The 17,720-nt window shown below is 39.8% G+C and overlaps 1 protein-coding gene across 4 annotated transcripts in view; it reads right to left on the bottom strand.

The window, feature by feature from the left end:
- RBMS1 (RNA binding motif single stranded interacting protein 1) overlaps positions 1-17,519 on the bottom strand; it is a 217,409-nt gene extending 199,890 nt beyond the window's left edge. For 2 of the 4 annotated variants that reach the window (XM_047083581.1, XM_047083583.1), the window contains exon 1: positions 17,152-17,519. In XM_047083581.1, the coding sequence (XP_046939537.1) occupies positions 17,152-17,226 (75 nt within the window). In that variant the 5' untranslated portion in view covers positions 17,227-17,519. The remainder of the gene's footprint in view (positions 1-17,151) is intronic. The other 2 variants (XM_047083585.1, XM_047083586.1) reach the window with 1 other exon arrangement.
- Positions 17,520-17,720: the final 201 nt, after the last annotated feature.

The following is a 17,720-nucleotide window of genomic DNA, read 5'->3' as shown; positions in this document are numbered from 1 at the left end:
GTCTAAATGAAATCCCATTTAGTGGGATTTACAATATAATAAGAAAAGGAAAAATCGAATTAGTAAACTCTCATGTCTCATTTTAAACATCGTAAAAAAGACATTTTATAAGCTGCCTAACAGTGAGTACATAACCAATATAGAATTTGATATGTCTGCCTCAATTTCTGTATATTCTGCCTTTATATTCTCTGCCTGTATATTCTTAACAATCTGGGTGAAAAAACTGTGCTCGAAATCTTCATCATATGTTCAGGAAGTTAGATGAAAGCTACTAAAACCAGAAACTTTTGGTTTAGGAAGTAAACGTGGACCAGAAAGGAAACTCCCTGTCTATGGAGGGATAAGAATTACTCATATGGTTACTGGAATCCTAACTTTCCTTTTATATTCTAAGTTACTCTCATTGAACACATATGGTTTTTGTTGTTGTTGTTGTTGTTTTAATTTTTATTTATTTTTTTTGAGAGAGAAAGAGAGCGCAAGCCGGGGAGGGGCAGAGAAAGAGGGAAACACAGAATCAGAAGTGGGCTCCAGGCTCCAAGCTGTCAGCACAGAGCAGGACGCAGGGCTCAAACTCACGGACCGCGAGATCAAGACCTTAGCCGAAGTTGGACACTTAACAGACTGAGCCACCCAGGTGCCCCGAACATGTATGTTTTAACTTAGGCAGATAATGCACAGGATTTCTAAAATGTCAAGCATGCCCATCCATCTTCCACTGCTGAATATTAAGTAAGTAAAGGAAATCCAAATACAGGCTACTGCTGTGTTTGGGGAGAAGTTAAGAGCAATTTATGCACAAACATTATTCACAGTAAAACGTGCTGGATCAACATGTTTTAAGGTGATTGGCTCAATCCACCTCAGAGAACTTTGTAGCCCGAGGAGTCAACTGCTCTGTAAACAAAAACAACAATAAAAACAAAACACCTAAAATGTCTAAAAACACACGTGTCTCCCCAACCTTTAAACATACCACCAGTCTGGAAACCTCCCTAATTGTGACAGTCAACTAACAACGGTCCACAAATAACCAAGTTTTCCTACAGATCATACAAAGGCACTAACAGGATCTTAAATCGCCCACAGCCTTTTCTGCCATTTCCTTTTGTGCATCCCACGGCTTCCAGGGTTTACCAGTTATGGTTCCACATACTTACAGGAAGAAACACAAAAAGGTTTGAACCAATCAGTGCAGAGAATTCTTGAAACAGTGAGAAAAAACAATACTAGCTATGGTTGTACCGTGCTTTACTCAACCATGCATTCCTAAGATGTTGGGTGTAAACCAAATATAACAAAATAAACTCATCCTTTCCAACTGACTTAAATTATTTCACAAATTGGTTTTCTTGGTATCTAATACATCTTTAATAGGGCATGGTTCCTGACGGCTTTACTTTAAATATACCTTCTGTCAAAGACTTAGGTACCTGTAACAACCTCTGAAATATGTAAATGAACTAAGGATCATTTTACCAGTGAGTCTTTTTGTAAACTGTGGAAAAATCATTCTCTCTTATTTGTTTAATATATCCCAATTTCTCCTGTATTTGATTTCTCTAATGCATGGCATAAAGCCAGGCATGATATTTTCAGCTAGTGTACTTGAGGAGTATATGATAAAACAGGATGAGGAAAAAGCTGTGTCCAAGCGGTATAATGGGCTTGTCGATGCCACCTACTGTGCATTTTGTGTTTCCAAGGTTCCCCACATAATTGACGAAAAACAGAGCTGCTGAAGCCTGATCATATGATGAGTACTGAAGGCTTCCAACTATATTCAAATACCTCGTGAAAAAACAAGACACGCTGGAGACTAGTGGGGTGTGCTTGACATTAGGAAGAAGGCAGTTCCCATCAGAGTGGTTGACCTTCAACAAAAAAGGAGATGTTTAATCAGAGTCTCTCTGGTTTGTTTGTTTGTTTGTTTGTTTCCTGTGGTGACCAAACATGTCACAGCAGGTAGTGATGGCAGGACAGAGAAAGGTTAGCAAGAATGAAGTAGTTCAGCGTCTATTTTGCTAACATGGGAAGGCTCCAGGCATGCTGAAAAAGTGAGAGGGTCATGGCTCCAGACTCAGGGCTATAAAAACAAAGACCCTCAGGAACATGGAGGAATCCAGAAGCAGAACAAAGCCACGAAAAGGCCAAACGCCATGGAGGATGAGCAGAGCCCGGCTATGGGCTTCCTAGCCAATCTGCAAGGTTAGAAACTTGAGAACAAAGCAGAATCGGCTCTGGATACTGTTCTGGCAAATCAGAAGCAGCAGCCACGCCAGTGGAAGTAAGTGCAGAAGTCTCGCTGGCCCTCCCGGCTGGGGTGACCTCGGACACAGTGACCACTACTGGTTTCTGATCAGGCACCAGCTGGCGACACTGGCCCATTCACACTCATCGACTTCTGTGATTAACTTCCTGGAATGACTGCTAGAACTGTGTGTGGCCTCCCTTTTCTTTTCTTTCTCTCTGGCCGCGGCACTGACCAATCATGTGAGATCAGGCCTCACCACCCCCCCTACCCCGACTCGGACCCTCTGAGCTCAGCTTCTGTCTCTCTACTTTGGGTAGCTTTCCTCATCAGCACAATGAGTAGCCGGGACCAGATTATCTTAAAAGTTGATTCTAGTTCTAACATTCTGCAATTCCTGGATGTTACAAATTCCCAGAATCTCGTCTATTCAACCTCCTGCTCAACCTAAGCTAACCTAGCCAGAACTAATAAGCTTTGAAAGTTCTATGGAGTTGTTCTTGGCTGGCTGAATACAGCAATAATCAAAGCTTAAAAAACTTAAATAATAAAGCATGAAAAAATATGTATATGATTTTTAAAACATCTAAGAAAAAGTTTGAAGGTGCCAAGGTCCATGGAGCAGTATGTCCTGTTGCTTAGAAGTTCATACCTAAGTAGCACTTCCCAATCTCTGTTTTCACAATCTCCAGAGCCGCTTACAAAATCACAAGTGGTGACAGAAAATTCTCCAAACAAAACCAATTTTCAATAGATTATTATGCATATAAATATATAAGACGAGATGATGGCACATCATGTCAAATAAAGTCTCAAAAGGAGAATAAGAAGTATTAAGGAGAAATGCAGTTATACTTTGAAATGCATTCAAGAAAAATCAAAAAAAGAACCTCATCTGTTCTTAAATTGTGTTTTAGTAAGCTACTTTTCAAAATTAATTTTGATCTCTAATAAATATTCTCTCTTTTTAAAAAATTCTTTTAAGTTTTATTTATGTTGAGAGAGAGAGAGAGAGAGAGAGAGCGAGAGAGAGAGAGAGAGCATCAGCTGGTAAGCAGCAGAGAGAGGGAGAGAGAGAATTCCAAGCAGGCTATGTGCTGTCAGTGTGGAGCCCGATGCAGGGCTTGAAGCCACGAACCATGAGATAATGACCTGAAATGACCAACATCAAGAGTCAGAGGCTCGGGGCGCCTGGGTGGCGCAGTCGGTTAAGCGTCCGACTTCAGCCAGGTCACGATCTCGCGGTCCGTGAGTTCGAGCCCCGCGTCGGGCTCTGGGCTGATGGCTCAGAGCCTGGAGCCTGTTTCCGATTCTGTGTCTCCCTCTCTCTCTGCCCCTCCCCCGTTCATGCTCTGTCTCTCTCTGTCCCAAAAATAAATAAACGCTGAAAAAAAAAAAAATTTTTAAAAAAAAAGAGTCAGAGGCTTAACCAACTGAGCCACCCAGGTGTCCATAAATATTCTCTCCCTTTTCAAAAAAAATTTTCTTAACAGAGTTTAAGGCAACTATCATACTATAGATCTTGAAAAAATTATTGGAACGAGCATTTAAAAAATATTTTCCATTGTATTTTATTGTCAATTACTTCAAAGTGGTAAGTTCATCAATAAATAAGAATAGATATATTTACAGTTTGGAAGATATCAATTCTCCAAAAACTGACATATAGATTTAATGCCATTCCAATAAAAATCTTGTATTTATTTTTTATGGAAATTGAAAAGCTGATTCTAAAATTTATGAAGAAATTCAAAAGATCTAGGATAGTTAAGACCACTTTGAAGTATATACACTTAATTTATTGCTATAGTAATTAAGACCCTGTAGTACTGACACAAGGATGCATAGGGAATCACAGAGAAAGTCCAGAAAAAGAAACACATAAATGTGGTCACCTAATTTACAACAAAGGCCACACTGAAATTCAAAGGGGAAAATGAAAATGTTTTCTCCATAAAGGGTGCTGGATCAGCTAGATATTCATATGGGATGGGGAGCAAAAAAGGAATCCTGACCCTGTCCACACTAAATGCAAAAATTAATTAGAAATGGATAGCAGACCTAAATGTGAAAGGTAAAATACACCTTCTAGAAGAAAATATAGGAATATAATCTTCATGACCTTAAAATAAGCAAAGATTTCTTAAACAGACACAAAAAGTAATATTCATAAAAGGTGGGCAAATTGGACTTCATTAAAATTAACAACTTCCATTTATTAGAAAATACTAACCAGACACTTAAAGGGAAAACTGGAAATTGGGATAAGATATTCTCATACATATACTGGTAAAAGATTTGCATCCTGGCTATATTTAAAAACCTACAAACTGGGGCACCTGGGTGGTCAGATGAGCATCCGACTTTGGCTCAGGTCATGATCTCATGGTTTGCGAGTTCAAGCCCCTCGTGGGGCTCGATGCTGTCAGTGCAGAGCCCACTTCAGATGCTCTGTCCCCCTCTCTCTCTGCCCCTCCTCGGCTCTCTCTCTCTCTTTCTCTCTCTCCTTCTCAGAAAAAAAAAAATTAAAACCTATAAACCAATAAAAAGGACAACTCAATATAAAAAGTGAGCAAGAGGTTCAGTTGTATATTATGTAAGTTATATTCAATAAACCTAGTATTTTTTAAAAATGAGCAGAAAATTTAAAAGGCATTTAAAAGACAAAAGATAACCAATTAGCCAACAGATACATGAAAAAGTTCTCAATATCATGAATCATCAGGGAAATGCAAATTAAAACCATAATGAGATACCACCTACCGGAGGGGCTACAATTAAAGGCTGAGAATTCCAAGTATTAGTGACATACACAGCAAATACATTTCTCATGTTTTGCCAGTGGGAGTAGAAAACTGGTAATATCTATCAAAGCCAAACATACAAATACCCTATGACATACCAGTTTCTCTCTTACAAGTGCGTGCATATATTGACCAAATGATATGAACAAAAATAATTATAGCAATTTTATTCATACTAGCCCCAAATTGAAATAATCAAAACACTCAGATAAGTCAATTGTGGTATACCCCATGAAGGAATTACTATTAAAAAAAGAACTGGGGCTCCTGGGTGGCTCAAGTCAGTTGAGTGTCCAACTCTTGATATTGGCTGAGTTTATGATTCCAGGGTCGTGGAATCCAGCCCCACATTGGACTCAGCACTGAGCGTGGAGCCTGCTTAAGATTCTCTCTCTCTCCCTCTGCCCCTCTCCCCTACTCGCACTCGCTCTCTCCCTCTCAAATTAAAAAAAAAATTTTTCTAAACAAAGAAAAGAACAAACAACTGCTACACATAACAACATGACTGAATCAATCAAAGCAAAATAATAATGAACTAAAGAAGTTAGACAAAAAAGGATACATACTACAGGATTTCACTTTTATGAAGTACAAGAATAGGTAAAACCAATATGTAAAGATAAATGTAAGACTAGTGGTTACCTTTGGGGAGTACAAACTGGGGAAGGAAATGAGGGTGCCTTTTGGGTGCCAGAAATATTATATAGTGATCTGGGTGGCCACCCAGATTAAGGAATACCTTAATCTATATATTTAAAATGCATGTCCTATATGGGGCACCTGGGTGGCTCAGTCGGTTAAGCATCCGACTTCGGCTCATGATCTCACGGTTTGTGGGTTCGAGCCCCATGTCAGGCTCTGTGCTGACAGCCCAGAGCCTGCTTCAGATTCTGTGTGTGTGTGTCTCTCTCTCTCTGCCCCTCCCCCCACTCATGCTCTATCTCTCTCTCTCTCTCTCTCTCTCTCTCAAAAATAAACATTAAAAAAAATTTTAAATGTGTGCACTGTATGTTCTACCTCAATAAAAATTTTAAATAAACACACAAGTAAACAAAATTATCCCATTGTGCTCCATGATGGCACAAATCATGTCTTATTTACATATTTGCACCTCCCAGAGCCTAATACGATGCCTGCTCAGTGTTTGCTGAAGTTAATTAAATTTGCCAGGTAGTTCCAACTACATGATCTTAACTACATCATTTTAAGTACAATAAGTCTGAGTTGTCAATGGTAGAACTATAGCTTAGTGCTTTCTGCAGATTCCTTTTAAATTCCCAATTCATTCATATTTAAAATATCTGGCTTTCCCACCGCCCCCCCCCAAAAAAAAGGGAGACAGGAACATTTGCATATTGAAAACCAGCCCCATTTTCAGGGTTTAACAAGATTCAAATCAAAAAGGCAAAGGACGAAAAACAAAGAAAGGTGCTGTCGTGGCGCCCTAGAAAGCAGATGTTCATTAGGGCCCAGACACACAGATTACTATCACAATGTACTTATCTGCACATGCTATCGTCAGACCACACAGTCAAATCAAATTTTGAAGGCTCAAAGGATGTGCACTGAAGAACATCCTGTACTGCTGAAACATGAATTTGAATTTTGTGACAGAGACAGAGGGGTAAAAGAGAACTCCACAGATCACCCACTGTCATTTGAAATCCTATTTATATGTTAAGAAATCATCTATTCCTTAAAAAAGCAATCAAAATCAGCATTTAAGATTTCTGCTACTAAAATGAAAATCTGAGGAACTACTACCAAATAAGAAACATACCTTGTTTTCAGTCTTTAGCCAAGTAAAAAACACACAATAGTCTTGCAATTATTTATAGATAAAGAATCAGTTTGTGAAATATCCAAGAAATAGAAAAAAACGATTATGTATGACTTTAAATATCAGTATGGGTGAAGAAAAATGTAAACAGTTTACCATTTCACTATCTCATAATTAAATTCTAATCTCATTAGGAGTAGCATTGGTCATCAAAATACTTTCTATTATGCTAATTATGTTCTCTTTTGTTCAAAGTATTACATCATGTCTGCACTTCTGTAACAACATTTATACATTGCCAAATAAAATTTTATTTTAAATTTCCACATAAAATTGGATAAAGATTCAGAAGGAAAATCTGATTCAAAGAGGCAATTGTAGTTAGCAAATTCTTAATCATAATCTGTAGCATTAAGAGTTAATAAAGATTTTTTTTTTTTCAGTCAGGTTAAGTTAGACACACTTGGTCCCTGATTTGGGAATAGCTTGTATGCAACAATCACCCCGGTAGACCAGGAGCGTGGCACACACACCAGTAGCTAGTCAGAAGTAAGTCCAGACTGACACTACTCTTAATGTGCAGTAAGAAAAACTGGGGGCAGGAGCAGGGGAGAAGGGAAAAGAAGAAGGGGGTAGGGGAAAAGGAGAAAAGAAAGAGGAAACACCCTGAGAATGCCCAAACCCATGGGCTTTTCCCTCACACATTCCCACTTTGCAGGCTCTTCACTCCAGAAACAAAATACCAGGGGATCCATGGTCTGAATCATCCTCTTAAGCACAGATTGGTTCCGTTCTGACTTCCTCTCAGGGTAGGATTCTTAACCTGTGCTCCACAGGCTGTCCTGGTAAATATTTGAGGTTAATGGGAAAGTGCCATCATCAAATTCTCAAGGTTTAGAGTTCCCCTATGAGTTATGAGCCATTGTTGGGCCAGAACTAGATGAAAATAAGAGAAGTGATGGAACAGGACAGTTTGTTCTTTGTCATTTTGTTTCCTTCTTGTTTCCAGCCTCACAAGGTGTTTGCTTGATCTGATGCTGGAGGAGAGCGAGCAAAGCAGTGAGGTTGTAATCATCTAGTCAATGAGGGGCAAGGGATGAAACGCAGAAAGCCTTGGACTGCATTTTTTAAAGTGAGTTTTGGGGCTGGAGGTGGAGGGGGGGGGTGTTATCGCTGAGGCCAGCATAAGAAAATAGGTGAGTAGGAAGCTAGTGTCCCAGGGAATAAGGAATAAATCAGGCTCCCAGGGCCTCGCACACAGTGAGAAGCTCCAGAGTCCACACCTCAAACGACTTCACAAGCCACACCTCCCATCTCTTCTTGGAACCCAGTCCCCAAGTCCTAGAAGCTCAAAGCCCTACTGAAGGACTGTAGGGAGCTCTTGTCTTCCCACAGCCTGTCAGGGGAGTTAGGAAAACCTACCCACCCCCCTAAAGGATACAAAGATGGGTTCCTGGAACCTGGAATTTGAACTCTGAATACTCATGCACCGCGTCCCTCCCCCAAACATTGCCCAAAAGGGTGCTTTGGTTCTATGATGAGATTAGTACTGGAACAAGTACCTGTGAATTATAAAGTGGATTACTTTTACAGGCTCTTAAAGGTTGGCTGTGGGCCCTACCACTAAGGATAACAATTTACGTATGAAATATGTTAGATGAGTTTCAAGTTCTACATAACTGATAAGTGAACTTTTCAGAACAAACTTGAAAACAATTCACTTGTAGGTTAAGTCATACCCAATCACTGAACAAATCACATAGAGCTCTAGAAAAATATCATCTTTCAGCTATAGAATTTTTGCTATAGAAAGTGTTCTGGTAGCCAATTCCTTTTGTGTTGCTGTTGTTGTTGTTGTTGTTGTTGTTGTTTACATAAAAGTGCAAACAATCATGTGGAATGAAACCTAGAAGAGGCTGAGATTAGGAACCTCTTTTCGTTAAGGCTTCCATTTTTAAAACAATGAAATTAATCAAAGTTGTGCTTTGCAGGAGGCAAAGAAAGTTTTGAGAATATATCAGTTAATGACCTGAAAATAAAACTGCCAAATTTGTCTTTTTATTAATATCTGTATTTGTCAAAAGTCTATTCACTGATGAACCCAAATGCTGTTGAGAAGACAAAGGTAAAGGTGATGGTATTACAAATTTTTAATAAAATGTCACTCTTGCTTACAACCAAATATTTTATTTGAGACTTTACAAGCAGCTAGTATTATTCTATAGGTAAGGAAGGATTTAGAAGTTCTCCAGTACAAATATACTACCAATGGTAACTCTCAAAATCACCATGTTTAAAAATTGTTAAATAAGGGAAACGGCATAGTGTCATTTGAAGAGCTTAAGCATAATAAAAATGGAAGTTTAAAATCTAAAATTCAGGGGCGCCTGGGTGGCGCAGTCGGTTAAGCGTCCGACTTCAGCCAGGTCACGATCTCGCGGTCTATGAGTTCGAGCCCCGCGTCAGGCTCTGGGCTGATGGCTCAGAGCCTGGAGCCTGTTTCTGATTCTGTGTCTCCCTCTCTCTCTGCCCCTCCCCCGTTAATGCTCTGTCTCTCTCTGTCCCAAAAATAAATAAACGTTGAAAAAAAAAAAAAAGTGTTAAAATCTAAAATTCACTTTTGGCAACTTTGATTTCTCCCCTCCCCCAAGAAACTCAGGTTAAGAGAGCACAGTATTCCATGATGATGTATCCATCCAATTCTTCCCATTCTAATTAGTAAAATTTTCAATTGATTAAAAAAAACAAAACTGGTATCATCTAAAACAGATCCACACACTTTACTTTTCCTACAAGATCGGTAAAAATTATTTGTGATATCTGTGAAAATATTTCGTTTTTTTGCACAAAACCTTTCCCTGGAATCACTCTTCATCTGGGAGGAAGCCCAGTAGCACCTGTTGTTCAGTGGGCAGCCAGAGAGGGGAGGGTTCTATGTTCCCCAGTGAGGCCAGTGAGGCCAGAGGACAACGTGACTCTCGAGGCACATCGTTTCATTTGCAGAGGCGAAGAAAGCTTATTTTAGAAGAATTAAAGCTAGAGAAAAAAATAGTTATACCTATGAAAGATCATGAATAATAAAAAATCTGTTATTTTCTAAAGAAATAACAGCTCACATAGATACGTTATCAACTTGTAGATTGTAGGCACACAATGATGTAATTAGCAGCATAACAAAACATTTTCTCCCTTTGCCGTGAGCACACCTAATGAATTAGAAGAAATAAACATCATTTCAAATGGTTTAAAACAATGAGAGTAACAAATCTGTGAGACCATTATGTCATCACTTAAGCATGATATTCTCAGCCTGTCACAACCCAAATAGGTTGGCTTCGTAGCACACTTATAAGCCTAAAACTTGAAAAATAACAATGTAAAATACGGTAACTGCATATGAAACTTTGTGGGGAAGGAGTTAACATAAAGTACCAAAAAAAAGTGTTATTCTTTAACATTCTAAGCACTCATAAAAGGATTATAAAGCACAAGAAATACAAAACAATGCTGATTATCAATTCAAGACATTTTCACTCATTAATCTAAAGCCCCAATTTCTTTCTAAAATTCCCAGGTTTATTGTGGCCTTTATATGCCCTTTGCTTTTTCTCACAAAACACAATGGCAGTGTTTTTAATCTCACAGATGTATATCTCAGGGCTTTCTCTGTCGCTCAGACTTCTGGTTGATACGTTACCTTCCTGGGTGTACTATTTTGTAAATATTTTTCTTCACTTATTTCTTGTATTGTGTCTATTCTGTCTTTCCTGGTAGCTGATGAGATGCTAGAGAGCAAGGACCAGCTATTATACTCCCTAACCTTTCCCAATTTCAAGTGCAGAGAATGGTGCTCTGGGATCACTCAGAAAAATACAACCGATTAGTTGGTATGTCAGTCCTTCATGAACCTCAGCAATTTTTCAACAAGCTACCAGCTGAAAACTTTAACCTAATTCCAGAATACAGATGTTACAGCCAACGTTAGAAATCATCCACCAGGCATTGTGTTTAAAATGCCAGAGTTTGAAAAGTAAATTAACTGTTTATATTAACATCTAATCTCTTTTAGGATTTAGGTTTTCATATTTATCATCTAGAAAACTGTTCTCCATCCTCTAAAATGACAAATGCATCCATTTAAGAATTAGCTAAAAGACAATGTATAGAGAAGGACAGTGTTCAGTTCTGTATGTTTTCTCCCCCAGGAGGACTGGGTGTTGATTTTTGCCCCCCCCACTTTTTGTCTCTCTCCCTGTCTCTCTCTCTCTCTCTCTCTCTCTCACCACCTTTGACACACTTCTTTTCCAGTGCTTATTTGAAAAATTAAGATATTCATATAATTATGTTAAGGAGACAAAATACATTAAGAAAAAGTAAGGAATTCAACTATGGGAGATATGTGTTGAGTTTGTTATTAGCTTAACCATCACCATCCCCTTTACACTTGCCCTTCGTAGGAAGAAATGTTTAGTTTCTGTTACCAAATTAGTGTGTGTGCTCAAGTTTGCATGTATGTTTCACACACACGGTTCTAAGAAGACATTTTGCTGTGTATCACCCGGCCAAGCTCCCACTGGTGAAAGTCTGTATCATCCAAGTGCTGCCTTCATGAGGCACAACCAACTTCCATTAGGTTTGACTATCTACCCATTAAAACAATAGAGAAAAAAAAGCCAGAACATTTAAATTCATTCCACATAAAATCTCCAAGTCCAATGTTCAATTTTGAACATATGGTTTGATCTGACACCAAATACTATGGCATTACATTTAAATCACTCACATACCATTACTACATTTTATTTAATAAAGCTACGTTACATTAAATATAGTACTTCTACTTCAGAGCAACTTGATATGTTCCTGCTCATTCCTCTAACCCCAATGAATGGGATAACAAGCTAGGTAGCTGAATGTCATGTTTAGGGTTATGCAACAGTCAGTAATTGAGAGAGGACTAATTCTGAACACCTCAATGCTAGTTTATATTTTAGTTGTTATCCATTAAATGAATACATGTTTTTACCGAGTCTGAAATACATTTCTTTAAGAAGCTGATTTTCTTGAAAACTGAGCAGGAAAAAGTTTCAATTATGTTGGTGGGGGCCACTGATAGGAAACAAAGACAGGCTCTGAGTCACCAATTCATCACATGTAACATTTCCCACCTCAATATAATACTATGAGATTTTTTTTCTGGCACCATAGGCTTTAATGAAGAATGTACAAAACAGCACTTTTGATTCCATAAATGAAGCACTGACCAACTGATATGTGATTCCTCCCAGGGATCTTACTCAATCCATAAAACAATTTAAAGTTGTCAAAATGGTAACGAAATAAATCAAAATGCAAATCAAACTATAATGAGATTGCTATAGAAAATCAGACTAGATTATTATATTTGTACATTTTGGTCTACATTTTTTTCCTGGTCTAAAAAAATTCACATGTACTTGCTCTGAATAATAATAGTCACTAACAAGCATTTATTTAGCACCTACTGTTTTGTGAATCAAGCAAGAAACTAGGGAGGTGTTGATATCCTTTGCAGAGAGACTTACAGTGGGCGAGAAGACCATGCTTGGGGAGAGTAAACATTAGTGAGACTAAGCATCCAATAAAAAACAAACTGGACAAAAAAATTCCTCATCCTTAAAAACAATGAACAATATTTAAGTGTCTGTATCATTTTTACTAAGCACTTATCCTTCCATTGTACATATTTCTCTCACATGATATTTACTGGTTAAGTAGACATGGGGAGAAATATTTTATTTTCTGGAAATGCTCAATTTAATAAAAGAAAGAAAGACCCTTTTGTCTTTAGGTAAAAGACCCATAACTTAAAATTTTAGTACTCATTAAGTAAGCTGGGGTAATTTTAAAGTTCCAATAAACCATTAAACCAAATACAAAGTCTGAGCAATATATCAGTAAAGTTTTAAAATGTTTTTTCTTGAAACTGCATTACATGGAAATTGCCCATATTTGAACTTAAACTCAAAACCAAGATTGCCAACCATGTAAGGTATATCTAGTTATACTAATACTAAATGACTGAAAACTTTCCTACTTCACTTCTCTTTTCCTTTTCCTTTCCAGTAGCTTGAGATTTAGCTCCCAGCATATAAAAATATAATAGATGCTATGGAAAATCCAAAAGAAACAGCTATCTCGGGGGAAGAATGCTACAGTACTGCATTACAATGCATGTTCATTTTAACCATCCCATGACCTTGAGCATTCCAATACCACTTCTAGATAGCCACACTATCTCATTCACCAAAGGAACGAAGGTGTGTATTCAGGGTATAAAATATTACTTGGCTGTATTGATCTATTCAAGCAAACTTTATTCGCTGTATAAACGCAGTTACTTGTTAGGACACAAAGCACCCTAAGTTCTAATATCATGCCTCTGTATCTCCAAACCACCCTACTATACTCAGTCGTTCCATGTATCAAATCATAAACCCTAAGCCCTAGAGAAACAGATTGACACAACAGTCATATGGGTACCAAGTAAAAGTTAAGGAATTCAACAAAATGTTAATGCACACAAAAATTCAATACAGAAAAACTACTTTGTTCTGGTAGCCTTTATTAACACAATCCCAAATTATATCACTCGTTATTTTTCATATTTTGAAGCTAGGTGATACGTTCTTTAGCATACACTTATATAAAGATAACTTTGAAAGAAGTTTTTGTTTTAGAAAGACTTCTTTATCGTATAGACAACAATACTGTTTATGCATAAAAACTTAAAAACCAAGCTTTCAAAATGGTATGTTTTATAGAAATATCTTTCGATAACTATGAACATACATCACAAATGTGTACACTGCATTTAGTTGGTACAAAATATTAGCTAAGCACGTAAAGAACATTTTGTACTTTCCTTTCTTCAAAAGAAATAATAAGTATTTCAATTCCCATATATATCTGCATACATGCATTGGCAGTAATGTAGGTTGTAGGATCTCTGAAATAAACAGACCGTGAGGAGTGACTTTATACTAAGTGAAATTAATACAGCCAATGTTTGAAAATGTGCACATACAAATCTTTAGGCTAAAATATGTTAAATTATCAGATTTTTTTTCCTGTGTAGCTGAAAAGTGGATACCAAATTTAATTTTTCATAATATACCACGGGTCATTTATAATTCAGAAAATCCTTTAGAACGGTATGTGCTTACATTTACGAAGCTACATCAAACTACCTCGTAGAATGAACGTGTCAGGTGATAAAGAAAGCCTGCTGGGATAAGACCACCCTGACAGAGAAACACAAAAAAACCCAACAAGCATGTAAAATCAGGTTACTTCTAATCTATGTTACTCCACACTAAGATATTAAGAAAATTTCACAATCTCCTCATTTCCGCCCATGCCCGCCCTTCCATACCATCCTCCGATTTACTTTATGTGTAATGCAGCTGTACTACTTTTCTAATGATTTCTGTCAAATTATTTCTCTTTCTGTCAAAGTACAAAGCATGCTGATATGGTCACGCTGTAATAGAACTGCATAGATTGTTGTTGTTGTTGTTGTTGTTGTTAATAACTGGAGAAGTGACCAAGATGTTTTTATGGGGAAAAAATATGAAATAAGATTTACAACAGTCTCTAATTGGATGAGTAACTCAAGAATTATTTGACATATGTTAATTTCTTAACATAGGAAAACAAAACTCATTCTCAAGTGTCATTTTAACTGGTATGTATTCCTCCTGCTGAAAAGAAATCCCATCCATGTATTCTTTCTTGATTCAAAACCATCACATCCATCTCCCAATTGCAAGTTTAAGTCAAATATCACTTTGTAAACAACCATGCCATTACTTAGTTTTTGATATAGTTTCCAAACGGAAGTTTCAAAACAACCCTGACCAGCAAACACATCACTGTACTTTAAACAGACTGATGTTTTCTATCGCATGTTTCAGGAAGGTTAAAAGACACACATAGGCAAGGATCATCACCGTAGACAACAGATTCTAAGTGAGAATATTAATTCTTTAGGTAGACTAGGCAACACTTGTTTTTAAACTAACTACCAATCAAACAAAGTCACTTTTTTTTTTTTTTTAATGACTCACACTACCATGTTACCAGCAAATACGTCAAGGAGAAAAAACAGAGCTATGCGTTTCAAACTGTGCTTACCTAAAATCTGCATCTGGTCACTTTACATTTTAGGAGATACCCCTTTCTGGGATAATCAAGATACGTACAGTAGGGAATTTAGGTTTAATTATCGGACTTTAATACCACGTTATATAGGTCAAGTCGGTATGTGTGTCTTTCTCCTGAAACAAAGAAATTCCGAGTAATAGGATTTCAAATTTCATAGTAGAAACAGCAAGATATGTTTTGAGAATGTCACTTACAGTAACACAAATCAATATTAAATGCTTTATGCAGGAAGCACACTTTCAGAAAATGGGCCCTAAAGCTTTCTGGGATCCGACCCTAATTACTGGAGCAGGCTCTTGCCGTTTGTCTCTCTCTTCAATTATTTACGGGGCAAAAAGAGCCAAATGGCAATGCATTAGCTATATTAAATGCTATGTACTTGGTTTCTAACTTACTAATGGTACATAAAAATTACTAAGGTGAATGTGCCTGTAGAAACATGGCCCTTTTTCTTCTTCACCTGAGTGTATCTATTATTCATATAGTTAAGTGTTGAATAGCCTGTCCTTTAGGCACCCGATGCTGCATAATTTAAACAAGTGCATTAAACATATATGATATCTAAAAGGTAGTACATTGATTATACCTCAAAATTTCTTTGAACAACCTGTATTTACAATGTATCTCACAAAAAAATGAGCACCTCCCTTGGGTCTCTGAAAACAAATATGTGGGGACCACACAGAAATGAATGAGTATTCTTGCTTCTACCATCTTGCTGCTTTCTGGCCACCCAAAGTAAGATGAGAATTGAGGGAAACAAAAAGGAGGTCCTTGATTACTCGAAAATTTCTGGTCTCAGTGCTGACAAGTGTCCTTTTTTACATGAGAAAATACAGAGCTATGTTGTAGGTACATAACGCGGACCACACATACTGTAAGAAAGAAAAGCTTATCAAGATTGAATCAGAGATTCTTTGCATCAGGCCAGGAATGTCCTCTGCCAGCAAGGAGGACATGATTACAACCTACCAAAGAAAGTTCAGACACTGCATCCATACTTGATTCTTTTGTGATCTAGAAAGGCACCTGGGGTAGTGATAGGAGATGCTAATCGCTGAAGAAGGCTGCTGCATCCAACTTCAACCCTCCCAAATTATGGAAGAAGCTTCCAAAGCAGTGAAACCTTCCCTCTTCATGGGCCCACCATATGTATATATACATATATTTATTTTAATGAGTTCGGAATACCTCAAATCTCACTGAAAAAATAAGACAGGCCCACTAACAAGGTACCCGGGGTCCCCAGAAAGTCAGTCGCAATGTGTATGGCTACATGTCATCAGCTGTGTTATCTAAGAGTATGTCAAGGCCACTTTTGAGAAAGCACCACTGGAAATCGAACTGTGGTCAACATATAAGGTAGCATTTTTCTAAACTAAATATAAAGTCACTTCTTTGCACTGAAATCTGCCCATTGTCCTTCCTTTGCAAAACCTACAGGACAGATTAAAAGGAACATCAGTGAACGGGGAGTGAACTTTGGCCACTTTTTCACCCAAAACACCAGCGTAAAAGTAGAAATCAGTAACCAGGTGAAGTGCCACACCGCACAAAGATCAAGGCGAGAGGCGGGCGCGCAAGGCCGTAGGCGGGGAAGAAAATGTCCCGTCCCCCCACTTCAAGCCCCAGTCATCGCGCGCGCGGGAGGTTGAGGGGCGTCCCTGGGGGCCCCGGGGCTGCGCACCACTCCTAGGGAAGGCAAGAGTTACTGCTCGCAGGGCGAGGCCCAAGGAGAAGCGGTCGAAAAGCCGCGCCGGCCGCGGGTCCTGCCGCGGAGCCCCAGGCGTCGGCGGCTGAGCAGCCACCGCTCGGTGAGGGGCGCCGCTCGGCCCCGCGACCCTCCCCGCCTCCCGGGCCAGGAAGGGGCTGGCGGCTCTTTCCTGTCTAGTCTCTCCCCCCACGGCTTTCTGTAACCCGATCCCCGCACTCCGCTCCCCGGGCAGCCGCAGCCCCGCGCGCCGCCCCGCTCCGCCCAGGCCAGCGCTATAGTTAGCAACCCTCCATCAACTCCGCCGGGGGTGGCGGGGGCTCGCCGCGCGCGCCCCTGCACGGGCCCCGACCGGCGCGCGCGCCCCCGGCGCCCCCCGCCCCCGGCGCCCCTTTACCTTCGCTTGAAGATACTGGGGGTAGTAGTAGGTGGCGTACTGAGGGTACATCTGCTGTTTCCACACTTTGCCCATGAAGCTGGAAGGGAGCCTGCCGTGAGCCTGCCGTGCAGGGTCGCGGGCACTTTGGGGTTTCCAAGTCTCGATCTCTCCTGCCTCTCCCTTTCCGGCGGCGGCGGCGGCGGCGGCGGCGGCTGCCGCTGCTCCACCTCCCAGCCCGGACCAGACGTCGTCGTCGTCGTCCTCCTCCTCCTTCTTCTCCTCCTCCCAGGCAGAGAGAAAGACACTGCAGAGCGCAGAGGGCACCCTGGACAGGGCGCTCCCAAGGAGTTGCCTCCCGGAGCCCGACTGCTCCGAGGTTGCCAAGGGCTGGCGCGCGGGCCGCTCTCCGCTCCGGCGAGCAGGCTGAGCGGGGCTGGGAGGTGATCAGTACAAGTGGAAAGTGCTGCTGCGGCGGCGACGACGGCTTCGCTCAGTGCCAGGCGGCATCTGGGGTGGGTGCGCCGGATTGGGAGAGGGGAGAGGGGCTGGCGCGCCGAGGCGGTGGGGGGAAGGGCGGGCGGGGCGGG

This window comes from Lynx rufus, unplaced genomic scaffold (assembly GCF_022079265.1).
Source record: "Lynx rufus isolate CCGP_SWC_20201006 ecotype Redwood Valley unplaced genomic scaffold, mLynRuf1.p SCAF_2, whole genome shotgun sequence".
Classification (NCBI taxonomy): domain Eukaryota; kingdom Metazoa; phylum Chordata; class Mammalia; order Carnivora; family Felidae; genus Lynx; species Lynx rufus.
This window is presented reverse-complemented; position numbering and strand designations above follow the sequence as displayed.